Raw genomic sequence first — 13074 nt, 5'->3', positions numbered from 1 at the left:
CTTTTCCCTACTTCTTTTCCACGGGCCCTGCAGTGCCAACACACTGAACAGTATAGTACAAGGAAGGGAGAGAGTACTTTTTATGATGTAGTCACTCTGTCTCTCTTTAAGGTATGTCTACACAAGGAAGAAGGTGTGTTTTTTAAACATGACAGATAACGTGATACTCAACACACTGTAAAATCACATGTATGCAGCAGAGATGGTTGGAAAATTGTATTTTTTTCTCCCTAAGGAAAATATTTGAATTTTTGTCAAAAAATGAAAACTAAAGATTTCTGAGCCCAAAACACTTTGCTTTTTCCAACCAAAAAAGTTAATAATCTGAGGAAAGCAGATACTCTCCATGAAAAATTTTGTTTAAATCAACAACCCAATTTTCTGTGGAAAAATAGTTTTGATGGAAAATCTTTGACCAGCTCTACTGGAAAGGGAAAGTTACAGCTGTATCTTGATTTAACTGGTTGAGGTGAACCTCCACCTCAACCAGCTAAATCGAGGTAAAGCGACAATTTGTTCTATCTGCATTAGAATTATACAATTTTATATATCACATTAAAAAAGCACTTTTCCCTAGCACAGAAAAGGCCTTTTAGAGTCCTAGGTCATTAATAGGATCACATAGCAGGAATATTTAAGCTGAATATGAATATAGATTCCACTCAGAATCAGGAAGAACTAGATGATCTAATGACTTTTTCCATCTCTAGTTTAGATGATTCTACATTTTAACCCTTCCCTCCACCCCCATCTTCATCTGCAGAATCTTTCCTCAAGATTCTAAGGCCATAGAACAACAGGCAATATAGGTGTGCAGAGGTCTTCCGAAGATGTATAACCATGACCTGGCTTGTCAAGAGGTTCCTTATTGGGTAAGGAATTAATCTACTCCTGGTTCTTGTGCATTCATTGAAAGGTCATTTCCTACAATAGATTACTGAAAGCTACATAAAAAGTTTGTAAAACAGCCTTACTCATTTTTTGCATATAGTCAGCAGAACCATTACACCTATATCCATTCCTAAAATGCACACTCACGTATACAACTAGGAAGTCTCAGTAGGATACAGTAGTGTATATTTTAGATATTCTTCATCATATGTAATACGCAGTCTGCAATTCCACTGCTGCTCAACACAATCCATGAGGAAAAGGAAAGCATTGTATGCAAGTTAGTTACTATTAGCCCTGAACACTAGGACTATACATAAATGGCTTATGTTATAGCAGGTGATTTGGAGAAAAACAAACTTTAGACGGTTCTACTTTAAGCAAATTGAGGTCAATGAAGTTACTCAGGAATTGGAGTAAATGAAAGTAGTGTCTCATTTGGTCTAAATTGGGCTCAGTGACTTTATTAGATATGGACCATTTTCAAATATGGAACATACTGTAACAAAAAGAAATAAACAGATGTAAGATGTAGAACGTGCATAATTTGACCTCCATCACTGGGGCAGCTGTTAGCAGTTCTTTCAGAGTTTACTGCCATAGAATAATGGGCATTTTGGACTTGGCAATACTGGCCTTTTTAGAAAGCAGATTACTGTAAAACACAAATTGAAGATTTAAAAAACAACAAGCAAAAACCAAAGCCAGTGAAATCAAGAAATCCATAAGCAAAACCTGAAAGGTTTTATAGACCATCTGTTATGTACATACATTTGTTATGTAACCGGTTTCCTCTTATTATATATAAGATTAGCAGATCCTGTGGATAACAAAGACCTGTATCATTCAAAAATTACAAGAAATATTTACTATAAAGATAAGTGATTAATATGCCTATACTGAACTGGAAGGGAATACACCATTCTCAACATCACTATTCCAATCATGATATGGTCCATTATAAAGGAATACGTGAAAACTGTCATCATATATTCAAAACACTTCCTTGAGACTCATTCACAGAAAGTTTCACAACATTTTATGCATGACTGTAAAAAAAATAATTTCTTGAAGAGACATAAAAAATCAAAAGAGGATTGATTCCCCAGCACCACCATGTGACTTTGACATACAGTCATACACTCTGTAGTTACTCTGGCTCTTTTGCCTTCCTTCTCATTCTATGTAAGTCTCCCCTTGCCTCCTTATTATTCTAATCCAATACCCCTTGTTCTTCTAAGACCACTGTGCCTTATATCCCAAAACTCCTTGTAGTTACTAAAAACTAACACTAACAGCTGTTGATCCCCTTTAATACCTTTGCTACTGAAATGAAAATTGAATAGCTTGCAGTCTGGTAATCACTGAAAATATTTTTATGATAAAGTAATTCCTTACCTGAAATACTTGCTTCTTTTCCCAAAACCATTTTTAACTCTGTTGTGGAAACCCCTAAATTGTCCTGTAGCAATTCCCTTTACAGTCAATAGGGGTTGGAGGGTGGCTGGATCACCCCTAAAGCCAGCATGTCTCTGACCTCTCTCTCCAGGTCCTGCTCATTGCCTGCTCTTCTGGAAAGAAGCCTCACAAATCCCTATGCTTAGCAGGAAAAGCTCCTCCTGTTTTTACTTCATCCCACTCCTCCTTTAAATCATTAGTTAACGAAGAATAATTTCATACAATCTGGACTCTTATCATGTCTGCCCTACGAAGTTGTGTTCTCTATGTGTTCATTATACCTCTTTACAATATCTTTATTTTAGCAACTTTTTCCTAAAATACTTTTGATCTAGGTTATTAAGAGCTTCCCAAAGTAGTTTTCTTGCATGTTTATCTATGTAATAATCAACCTATAAAAAAGAGTTCCATATAGACTTTTCACAGAAAGAAAGGGTTTCAGAGACTCCTAGTGCAATAATAGGCTCCGATTCAGAAAACCACTTCCATACATGCTTAATCACATCTCTCTTCAGTAGAGCTTAAGTCCTATTGAAGTCAAGAGGATTTAGGCACATGCTTAAAGTTAAACATGTGCTTAAGCCTGCTTCCTGAAAAAAAGGCACTTTCCTAAATCAGGTTCCCTCAAGAAATGGTGTGTTTGTCCTGTTCTTTGGGGACAAGTGTCTACACCACAAAAGCCATATCACAGTTCATGCCACTGTACATTTAAAAAAAAATAAAAGAAAGAAAACAGATGCCAAGGCTTGCATGGGAATGGAAACTGAGCTCCCTTCTCATCCTCCCGGAACAGCACATTAGCCAGATGGCAGGTGGAAATTTACTTTTCTCTTGCACACGCTCTACTTAGTCTGAAGACAGAACACTTCAGTTTTCAGGGTAGGTTTGCTACCTGTCTTGCCTTTATTTACTGACCATTCTATAAGTTCATGACAGCCTATAATACAAGGATTCAATAATTACCAGCCTTTGTCAGACCAGAGATTTATTATTACATACAGTGGTAATAACAATGTCATCACCACAGACATATGTCTTTATAATATATGACACATGATAAAATATAACACCACTATATAGCAGATAATAAAACATAAGGTAAAATGCATATAGTCAAATCTTTCAATGAACAAAGTATCATGTCCTCTCAAAGAAGAAAGGAAAGATGAATTCATAGTCTTTGAATTATCATACAGAGTAATAAAATATTTTCCAGATTTAAATTACCTCCCTTGAGCATAAGGATAATCATATACTTTATTACTGACACATTTTTTGGTAAACAGTAGAAACAACTCACATGTTATGAGATATAGTCATTGAAAAGAGTACTTACAATAAAAATAGTATGCAGATGATATAGCCTACATTTTACTGACAGATAAAAATCTTCTTTTATCTTTTAATGAAGGTTGCTAGTTAACACTGAAATTGAAAAATAAACATGCTAAGGAAAGTCACAGTTAAAAAAACCTAAACATTTAAATGTACTGAAATGGTTTACAGAGAAGACAGATAAATATTCAGATATCTTCACCAACTGCTTAAAGAAATACACACACAATAAAATATCCCACTGCAGATTCCAAGAACAACCTTTACTCTGCCAACTATACAGCTGCTCACCCTCAAACTACAGTAACATGGCTTTGGGTCTGAGGGTGCACACCTGTAGCCCAGTGCACCTGTTATAGCCCTTGGCGCCTTTAAAAGTAGGAGCCATAAATTGCAGGTCACAGGTCATAGGCCCATGTCCTACAAGAAACAGCATACAGGGCTTCCTGTCTCTTAGGCAGAGGAAGGCCATGGGAGGAATTCTTCTCATCAGTCAGGCAGAAAACCCAAGAAGGATACCTACAGGGAGCAGAAGTCAGCTGTGGAGGGCTGGAAGAACCATGAAGCCCCAGAGACAGATTAAGGTAAAACAGGGGCAGTTTTTTGGGTTACTTTGTTTTGAATCATTATTAATTAAATGAAATTCCTGAGAAGAGAACTGGAGCTGCGCTATTGCTTGGAGTGAAATTTCACCTTCCTCAGCTGCTAGATCAGCCCACCAGGTTCCAAGTCTGGAAACCCTTGCAAAATCTAAATTACATATAGGGCTTGGAAAATTAACAAATGTCTAACAAGACAGAAGTATATATGAAAGTCAAGAGATGCTCTACCAGTGATGTCTATGAATCATAGTAAGAATCCCAGCCCCAGACACACCACAGCACCTGGAAAGAAAGGCTGAGTGCTGGAGTTTATCCCAGGGTGCCATCTTGCATGCAGCAGGCTTTTATTTTTAAAAAATCTGACTCCTGGAAGTCCACTTGGGACTTGGCTAGTGTCAGCCAATTTTCATGGTTTCAGGTATTGCGGTGATTGCTAGTAGTATAAAACCTTAAGACAGACATCTCTAAATCTGAAGCTCTCCTTTCTAGCACTAAAGCTGCTGAAAGATTAGAAACTTGGTTTATTTTGCCCTATCCTGAACTTTGTGGTTTCTGCTAGGGGTAGGGTCTCTATGAATACAGCTACACTGCAATAAAAATACCACTGCACCAAGCCTTAGAACCTGGGTCAACTGACTCAGACTAGTGGATCTCAGGCTGCAGGGCTAAAAATTGCACCGTAGACATTCAGGCTCACACCGGAGCCTAGGCTCTGAGACCCACCCCTATCATGGGGTTTCAGACTTCATGCTCCAGCTGAGCCCAAACAGCTACACTGACATTCTTAGCCCCACAGCCCAAGTCCCCTGAGCGCAAGTGAGCTGACCTGGGCCAGCCTCAACCATACCGATAACTCTATTATTGCAGTGTAGGCATACCCTATTTCTCTGCTTCTCCCACAACTCCCAGCTGCTGTGAGATGGACCAAGTCTATACTACCTTACTCTTTTCCTACAACCTCCATTCTGTGGATATTCCTTCCCTGTGATTAACTCCAAAGCCTGCCATTGCTCAGTTAGCCCAACAAGCAACAGTGGCATGAAACTGACTTGACTCTTGTCTCAAACACTCTTGCCCACAGGATAATGAACAGCAACAATGTAAGTGACTGGTCTATAATTACTTTCATTATGTTGCTGCTTGGCAAAGCTATGAATAGCAGCAGAGGCACTAGAGCTATTTGTCAGCAGGTTCTGGAGGACAACACTGCACTGAATCACATTCACACAATATTTGGAAGGCTAGCTTTGCAAATATGAAAGCTCATATTTGCGGGGAATAGGTTAGATCCCCACACTCATCAGTTAAAGCTTTCCATTTATCAGCGAGTAGATTTTCAAATCCTAATAATATAGACCTTGAATGGGAGCTAAACACCCTCCAAACCACCACTGACCACTCTTACAGTTCACTTCCTATTATTATTAGAGACACAAATCTTGGCCTCTCACCTTCCATATACAGATCACCACCTTAACCCTCCCCCACCCAAAACTTCCCACTTCACATCATGCTGTCCCTCACTATTACTACCATAAGACTCAAAACTCTCTTCACCATCCGCCCTCTAAACACGTACTGTTAACCTCATTATCTTTCCTTCTTATCATCCCAGTACAAGTCAAAGACCCCACACTCCAGATGGACACTGCATCCACATTTACCCAGGCCTTTGTACATGCAGACAGTGTAGACAACACAGTACCCACCTAGGCTAGTCCATTATTTAAGGCTTCTCTATACTTAGAAATAACTCTCTGAGTGGAATAGCAATTTTGGTAAGTTTCCAAGTCTAGTCAAGCCTTTATTTACCAAGGAAGAGAGAGAGAAGTCAGTATATCTGAAGAATATTATGATATTCATTTGAGGTCAATCATTACACATTTTTCTAAATTAACTAACAGAACATTTGTTGTGAAGTATTTAGGGCAGCCTGCTTTCATCCTTCTGAAGGGTTATTCACCAGATTATTCCACCCATCAACAATAGTAGCTGTAGATGTTTGGTGTAACAGTTGGTTCTGCTGTGAGAGGGTAGTCTTTAAAGGGCTATATGCAGAAAGGTAATTAAAGGGGGTGACAGATGGACAGTACCCTGGGAGTAAAAATTACATAGGAAGTTTGAAGGACATGATAACTAATTGTGTGTATAATTTCACATCAACTGGTTGTCTACTTCTAGAGAAAAGACAGAGTTTATGTCCCATTTTATGCCTATTGCAACTATGAAGTCCTACCAACCACTTCTATAGTACACAAATGGGGCCAACACAAACCTTAAATACTCACCTTATTATTACAATTATAAATTCCAATAGTCAATGGGATTATTCACATGGGTAAAGTTACTTACAAGTAGACAGAGCCTGTGCACTGGTTTTCAAGATTTATCTAGATGGAAAATTTGAATGACCTACAGGAACTCAAAGAAACATTATGTATGGCCAAGATCCTGACAACCCTTGTTCCAAGTGAGCTGTACTGCAGGATCAGACTCTAAATCAAGAACAGTCTGACCCGTTTTCCCAGACTTTTCAGAAAAACTCTCCTTTGCCTTTAGGAGAAAACAGGCAGTTTTCAGGTCCAAACAGATACAGAAGGAGCTAAAAATAGGGCTTACAGTGGAAACTGGTTCCTCCATAAGACTCTCTTCTACACAGCGAACTGGGAAGATATATCTAACAGTTACCAAGGAAACAGCAAAGTTAAGCCCTGTGTACACTATTAATTGGTTTAATAACCAGAAAATAAGAGTGAAAAAGTAACTCCACATAAAACTGATTTATTGCAAAGCAAAGCATTAACTCAGTCCAATATCTGAACTTTATAGTCCTTATATCAAATGAAGCTGGTTTTGAGCTTTGAAACCTGTCATCCAATTGCAGAAAGAACTTTGGTTTGCCTGAAGAGAAAGAGTAATATGCTGGAGAGCTTTGTCTGGGTAACGGCAATAGGTATGTTGTTAGTCAACTACAGGTCAGAGTTAGGGAAGAAAGAGTTACACTGCTCTACAGCCAAAATGCTTCTGAAATAAATGTAGTCCAACTTTACTAATTCTGGGTCACTGAGAACGAAAATGATGCTTAAAATTGTTGATTGGCTCTAGTTTTCAAGATATGCTAATGGGTCAGTATATATGACCCTTGACTTGGGAATGGCGGAGGATAAGTGAGTTATAAAGGGAAGGGATCTCAATTTAAACCAGAAATGACTAAAATATATCTTTGACCGGATCTATGAATAAATCTATGACTGGGTTTGGACAGTACTTGCTTTTTAGGCAAAACAATGAATGATGCAATCTGAAGCTGGTATTGCATCATACATGATAGGAATTGCATCATGTTATTCCTAGAAGTCATGGGTGATGCAATCATAATGAAGCTTACATCACTCTGCTGAACAAATTGCCCTATATCCGCTCTAGAAATCATACAGTGTCGTGTTCTCTTATTTGTCAGTGTTTGATTTTGCAAAAGGACACACTTCTGTTTAGCCAAAGTGAGCAGAGATGCCTCGTACTTGTGTGAACAGTGCAGATAACTTCTGCTATGTTTGTGGTGAAGTGACTTTTGCATCACAAAAGTGCAGTATAACGATTATGGTTAAGAAAGCCTATCACCTTTATTTTGGCTGCAAAATTGGAGATCAGGACAAGAGGTGGGCCCTACACATATGCTGCAATACTTGTGCAACAAATCTTCGCCAGTAGTTGAACAGGTAAAGGAAATCTATGCCTTTTGCAGTGCCAATGATTTGGAGAGAGCCAACAGATCATACCAGCAATTGTTACTTCCGCATGGTGCCTCCAGTTGGGAAAGGTGTGTCAAAGAAGAAAAAGTGGACTGTGCATTATCCAAACTTTCCATCAGCTATACGCCCAGTACCCCACGGAGGAGGACTGCCAGTTCCTGATGCACCAGAATCATTCTCACTTGAGTCAGACGAGGAAGAGAAAGAGGATGAAACTTCTGGTCCTGAACCATCAATGTCACAGGACCCACATTTTCTCCCATCCTCCTCCTCTGAACCACACCTCATAACACAAGGTGAACTGAATGACCTTGTCAGGGATTTGGAACTACCCAAGAGTAAGGCAGAACTGTTGGGCTCCAGACTACAGCAGTGGAATCTCCTGGCAGGCTATCAGGGCAAATGGAGCCCATCAATGCTTGCAGACTATTGCTGGACAGTCACAAGAGATGCTCCATTTAATGAATACAAGAGACAAGCCAAGAAGAGCCGAGTAGACACTGAATAGAACTAAACTATGTACATAATAGTTTTCTGCCTTTTGTTTCATAATAAATTTTATTTATATAACCCTTTTGCTGTTTTTTAAAGTGTTACATAAACAGGACAGGTGAAATATTATCATGTAAAGCAACCATAAACACATGAAAAGACCTAGGTTTACAATTTATGATTAAAACTCTACTATTTACACAATATACATAGACATAAAATGTAAAAACTTAAATATCTTAGAAACAGTAGCCAGTTGTTTTAATTGTCATATTTGAATTCAGCACGTCAAAATACATAATAAATATCACATTTTATCTCTGAAGCAGATGACTTCTCTAAAATTGTAGACCAGTGTTATTAGAGGTTAAATTGACTCCTAAAATGTTAGAAGAATCATTCCTAGTATATTGATTTAATGATACTGTCTTCTGTGCAGCATCCTTAACAGAGGCCGCTCTAGCTAGAGTAGACTAGGCAGTTGCCTGAGGCGGCAGATTTCTGCGAGTATAAAGTTGCCCAGGTTCCCTCCATTGGTGGTGGCAGGAGATGACCTGGGGAGGGAGTGATTACCAGCCGGGGCTCAGGGAAGCAGGAAGTGGCCATCTGCCAGGCTGCCAGGGAAGTGCTCCCGCCTCATCTCCAGCTGCTCCCCATCCCCATTGCCGGTAAAATCACGGCCACAGCTCAGGTCTGCTGCTGGCAAATGCTGTCAGGGCACTGGCCACAAGTGCCACAACCCACCTGGCTCCATTTCTGCACCCAGTTTGCACCTGCTGCTCCGCATCTAGTCCCCAAGGTCCTGCTGCCCAAGCAGCCCCTGGCTCCTGCCCCAGTTGGGGCCACTGCTTCATCACCACCATGTCCAGGCTCTGAAGGTGCTGTCATGCTGCAATTTATGAGCCCAACAGTGAGGAGCTCATCTGGAAAAGTGCAGGCAGGGGCAGACTAGGGAGTGTGGGGGTTGCTGGGGACCAGGTGGGCTGGGATAGGCTGGGGAATGGAGGGCTGGGCCAGGGACTGGCAGTACAGGGGCCAAGGTGCAGGGCCAGGTTGCAGAGAACCCCACTCTGTCCAGGGAAGGAGTCTACTGTGCAAGTGAGATCAGCACCTCCAGCCTGGTTGGCTTCATTTGGGGATGGTTATGCTGTGCCTTAACTAGAGCCTTATGGGCTGGGAGCTGCTCCCGGCTGGTGCCTAGGTCTCACTGTGGTTGAGCTGAGCGGCTCGCTGTTCAGGGATGCTGAGCTGGGGTTCGCTCCTCTCTTGAGCTTTAGGCAGCTGGTGCCAACCCACTCACAAAGGGCCACTGGGAAGGGCAGCCCCATCTGCAGGTATCACTCATCTAGGGAGTGGGTCTCAACTGCTTGCAAGGGCCTAGGGGACTTTCACCATGGCCTGGGCTGGCTCAGTCCACTCAGGTGTCAGAATGTTCCCATCCCACAGGGTCCGGCAACAGGCCCAGTGACCTTGAAGCCCCAAGCTGGGGTCTGCCCTGTGAGCCTCTGACCTTGAGTTGGGGGTTGCAGCAGCTGGGGAGATGCTGGGGGCTCTGCCACAAATTTCTGAGCAGGTTGGGGGCGCACATTGAAGTTTTGCCTAGGTTGGCAAATTGTCTTGAGCTACATCTGATCCTTAACCAGTGCCTGCTCTTTCCATTTGATTTGAACTCAAGTGTGACATTTACTGCAAGAAAGGGTTTGTTAACCCCGGATCCTGAACAAAGAAGCTAAATAATTAAATATATCTTGAAACAAAAATCAGATGCCACATTATTCTTTAGGGTCCTGTCTATACCAAATAAAATATCCCCTAAAATTTTCCACAATTGTTACCACTGATGCAGTTTCCCCTGTGGTAGTAACAGTCGGAGTGGTGGTGTACATCAGGTTCAGGAGACTGTCGGTGTTTTAACCATGTCAGGTAAACCTGTTCAGAGCAAAGTTAGATAGCCATGTAGTTCGAATAGTAGCAGTTGTTCTATATTAGCACTCCCTTAAGTAGAGCTTTGATCATGGTAACAATGGTGGTAAATTTTAGGGCAAAAAGCTTGAGTAAACACAGATTATAACATCACACACCCATGGGACTTTACAACTTCAGTCCACCTAGTGCTTGCTATAAAAATCATTTTATAGAATTTTACAGAACAATCATTTTGACAAGTACTGTACGTGTACGCCACAGAAATAACATATATGCTTCATTTCTACAACAAGCCCTCCCCACCTCCAATGGCATTCCACTTCAGTGAACACTTCAGAAATGGCAAAGGCCAGTGCTAACCACTAAACCATAAGAATTCAAAACACTCATAGCTACTCTGATTCAAAGCTAAATCCTTTAGGAAGATTATCTGCACCAAAATCAGGAAAATCCTGCAACTACAGCACTTTTATACTCCATCTTTGAGAAGGAATTTGGTTTCCCACAACTCTTTTCTCAATAATATTATACATTATTTTTAACCATGGGGGAAATGTTTTCAGTGGGGGCAGGGAGCAATTCAGATTGTGCGTGTGTCTCTGTAGCCTTGGGCCTAAGGACTATCTAGAGGCAGTTCCTTCTGCACTTAGAGGCCAGCATTCAGTTAACAGTGAGAGAAAAATTATTTGGAAGGAAAAGTATTTAAATCAGACACCAGCTCAAGCAACCAGATGTTACCTTACAAGAAAGAGCTAAAAAGAAGACTGCACTCCCTGGGACTTAGGTGTGATGATACAAGGCTGCACTTCCAATCTGATTATGATTTCACAGCATCTCTTAAAAAATCACCCCTATTGTGTCTCAGATTTTGTAGGGCATGAAAGCGGTTCGCAATAAGCTGAGTACCATACTTCAGAGCGCAAAAGTCAAGAACTCTTAAATAGATTGCGTTTCGTGTATGTGTGAGAGGGGTGTCAATCACGGTGTGTTTTTTGAAAATACTGCTCTGTTATCTGTCCAACCTATCCGAAGTTCCACGTCAACCCCCAGAAGGGTAACTGTTGCCTACAGCTACTTCCCCGGCTAGGGCACCCTCACAGCTGTTTGCAACCTGACGGGAAACTAAAGGCAGGGCGCCGGCTTCACATTTTCAAACAGTTTGAACCACTGATCGCCCATTAACAACAACGTTTCATCACATCCCAAGGCTCAGAAGCTCATCAGCTTTATCTTCGCAGCAGCCTTGGGATACATTTTTTTTTTTACACGATCCCACAGCAGGTGCCAGGGGGGAAACGCCATAAGCCATCACCAGCCAAACCCCAGGAGCTCACCCGAGTGTCAGGTAAGTGGAATGCTGCAGCAGCTCTGGCTGCGGGATTTGCTACAGCCCCCCGGCAGGGTCTTTCCGCCCCCCACCCACGCCTCGGAAGGCACCCCGGGGGTCAGCAGCCAGGGGCCAGCAGTGCAGCAGGGCGCGCACAAGGGGGGCTAGCTGCTAATGGGAAGGGAGCAGCAACCTACCCCGAGAGTTTTGCAATCTTCACAAAGCTGAACACATCCATCCATGCAAGCAGCGAGCTGTGCCCTCCGCTCGCTCACTCACTCCAGCAGCAGCAGCCCCATGGTGGGGAGGAGGTGGTGCCCGAGTCTCCAACAGCAGCAGCAGCAGCCCTTGCGGAGGAAGACGCTGGCGGCAGAAGCTGCTACCCCCCTCCGGCCGGGAGCTGGGCGTGCAGCATCTCGGAGCAGCAGCATTGAGCTGAGGGCAGCCCCCCCCCGGCGCCCCCGCCCGGGGAAACTCAGAGGCTGAATGGCTGGGGAGGAGACGCTTCAGCTCAGGCCCCCGCCTCTCTGTGCGGCCAAGCGGCGGGAGGCGGCCGCGCTCAGGAGCCCGCTAGTGCTTGCAGTACCCCCAGAGCAAGGGGGGCGGGGGCGAGCCTCTCTGCCAGTGTCTCCCGCGCCTTTGGGTGGGCGCAGCTGGAGAGGGCGGCAGCAGGAGAAGCGAGCGCTGCACGCTGGCTCCTTCCGCAGCCGGCGGCTGCCTGGAGCTGGCCCGTGCAACAGAGCCTCCCACAACGCAGCCCCGACGAGACAGCGGGAGCCCGCGTGGAGGCACTGCGGAGGGAGGAGAGATGATGGAGAATACACACCTCCAGGCTGGGGGGGGGGGGCACTAGCTCCTGGGGGAGAGAGGAAGAGGCGCACTTGTGCTATACACTGTAAGAGAGAGCGCCCCCCCCCCCCTTTCATGAGCTGGGGCAGGGAGAAGAGCAGGCGCCCAGCTCAGAATCCATCTGGCAGGCAGCAGAGAGGTGGGAGGATCCTACTTCCCCATACACAAAGCGCCTGCCTCCCCAAAGGACTCCTGCTCACCAGTCACCCCCTCTCCCACAGTATTGACGTTTCTCCCTTGGTGGTAGAGGAGGGACCTGGTGGCCTTCTTGGCCATCACATGAAGCACTAAGCATAGACCACATGCTGAATGTGAACTGTTGACCCAATCTGGTATAGGAAATTGTAAATATGGAGAGAGGTAAATAGTGGTGTTCTCCGGGGGTCTGTACTGGGCCCAGTGCTTTTCAACATGTTCATAAATGATCTGGAAATAGGGATAA

At 43.2% G+C, this 13074-nt stretch overlaps 1 protein-coding gene across 5 annotated transcripts in view; it reads right to left on the bottom strand.

Moving 5' to 3' along the window:
* The window catches only part of FRMPD4 (FERM and PDZ domain containing 4), a 466579-nt gene extending 454020 nt beyond the window's left edge, over nucleotides 1-12559 (bottom strand). For 4 of the 5 annotated variants that reach the window (XM_030572808.1, XM_030572828.1, XM_030572837.1 and 1 more), the window contains exon 1: nucleotides 11981-12557. In XM_030572808.1, the coding sequence (XP_030428668.1) occupies nucleotides 11981-12021 (41 nt within the window). In that variant the 5' untranslated portion in view covers nucleotides 12022-12557. Of the gene's footprint in view, nucleotides 1-11980 lie in introns of all 5 variants that reach the window. The other variant, XM_030572864.1, reaches the window with a different exon arrangement.
* Between the last annotated feature and the right edge of the window lie 515 nt (nucleotides 12560-13074).

Source organism: Gopherus evgoodei, chromosome 1 (assembly GCF_007399415.2).
Source record: "Gopherus evgoodei ecotype Sinaloan lineage chromosome 1, rGopEvg1_v1.p, whole genome shotgun sequence".
In the NCBI taxonomy this organism is placed as follows: domain Eukaryota; kingdom Metazoa; phylum Chordata; order Testudines; family Testudinidae; genus Gopherus; species Gopherus evgoodei.
Note: the sequence above shows the minus strand (reverse complement) of the source record. Positions and strands in the feature narration are given on the sequence as shown.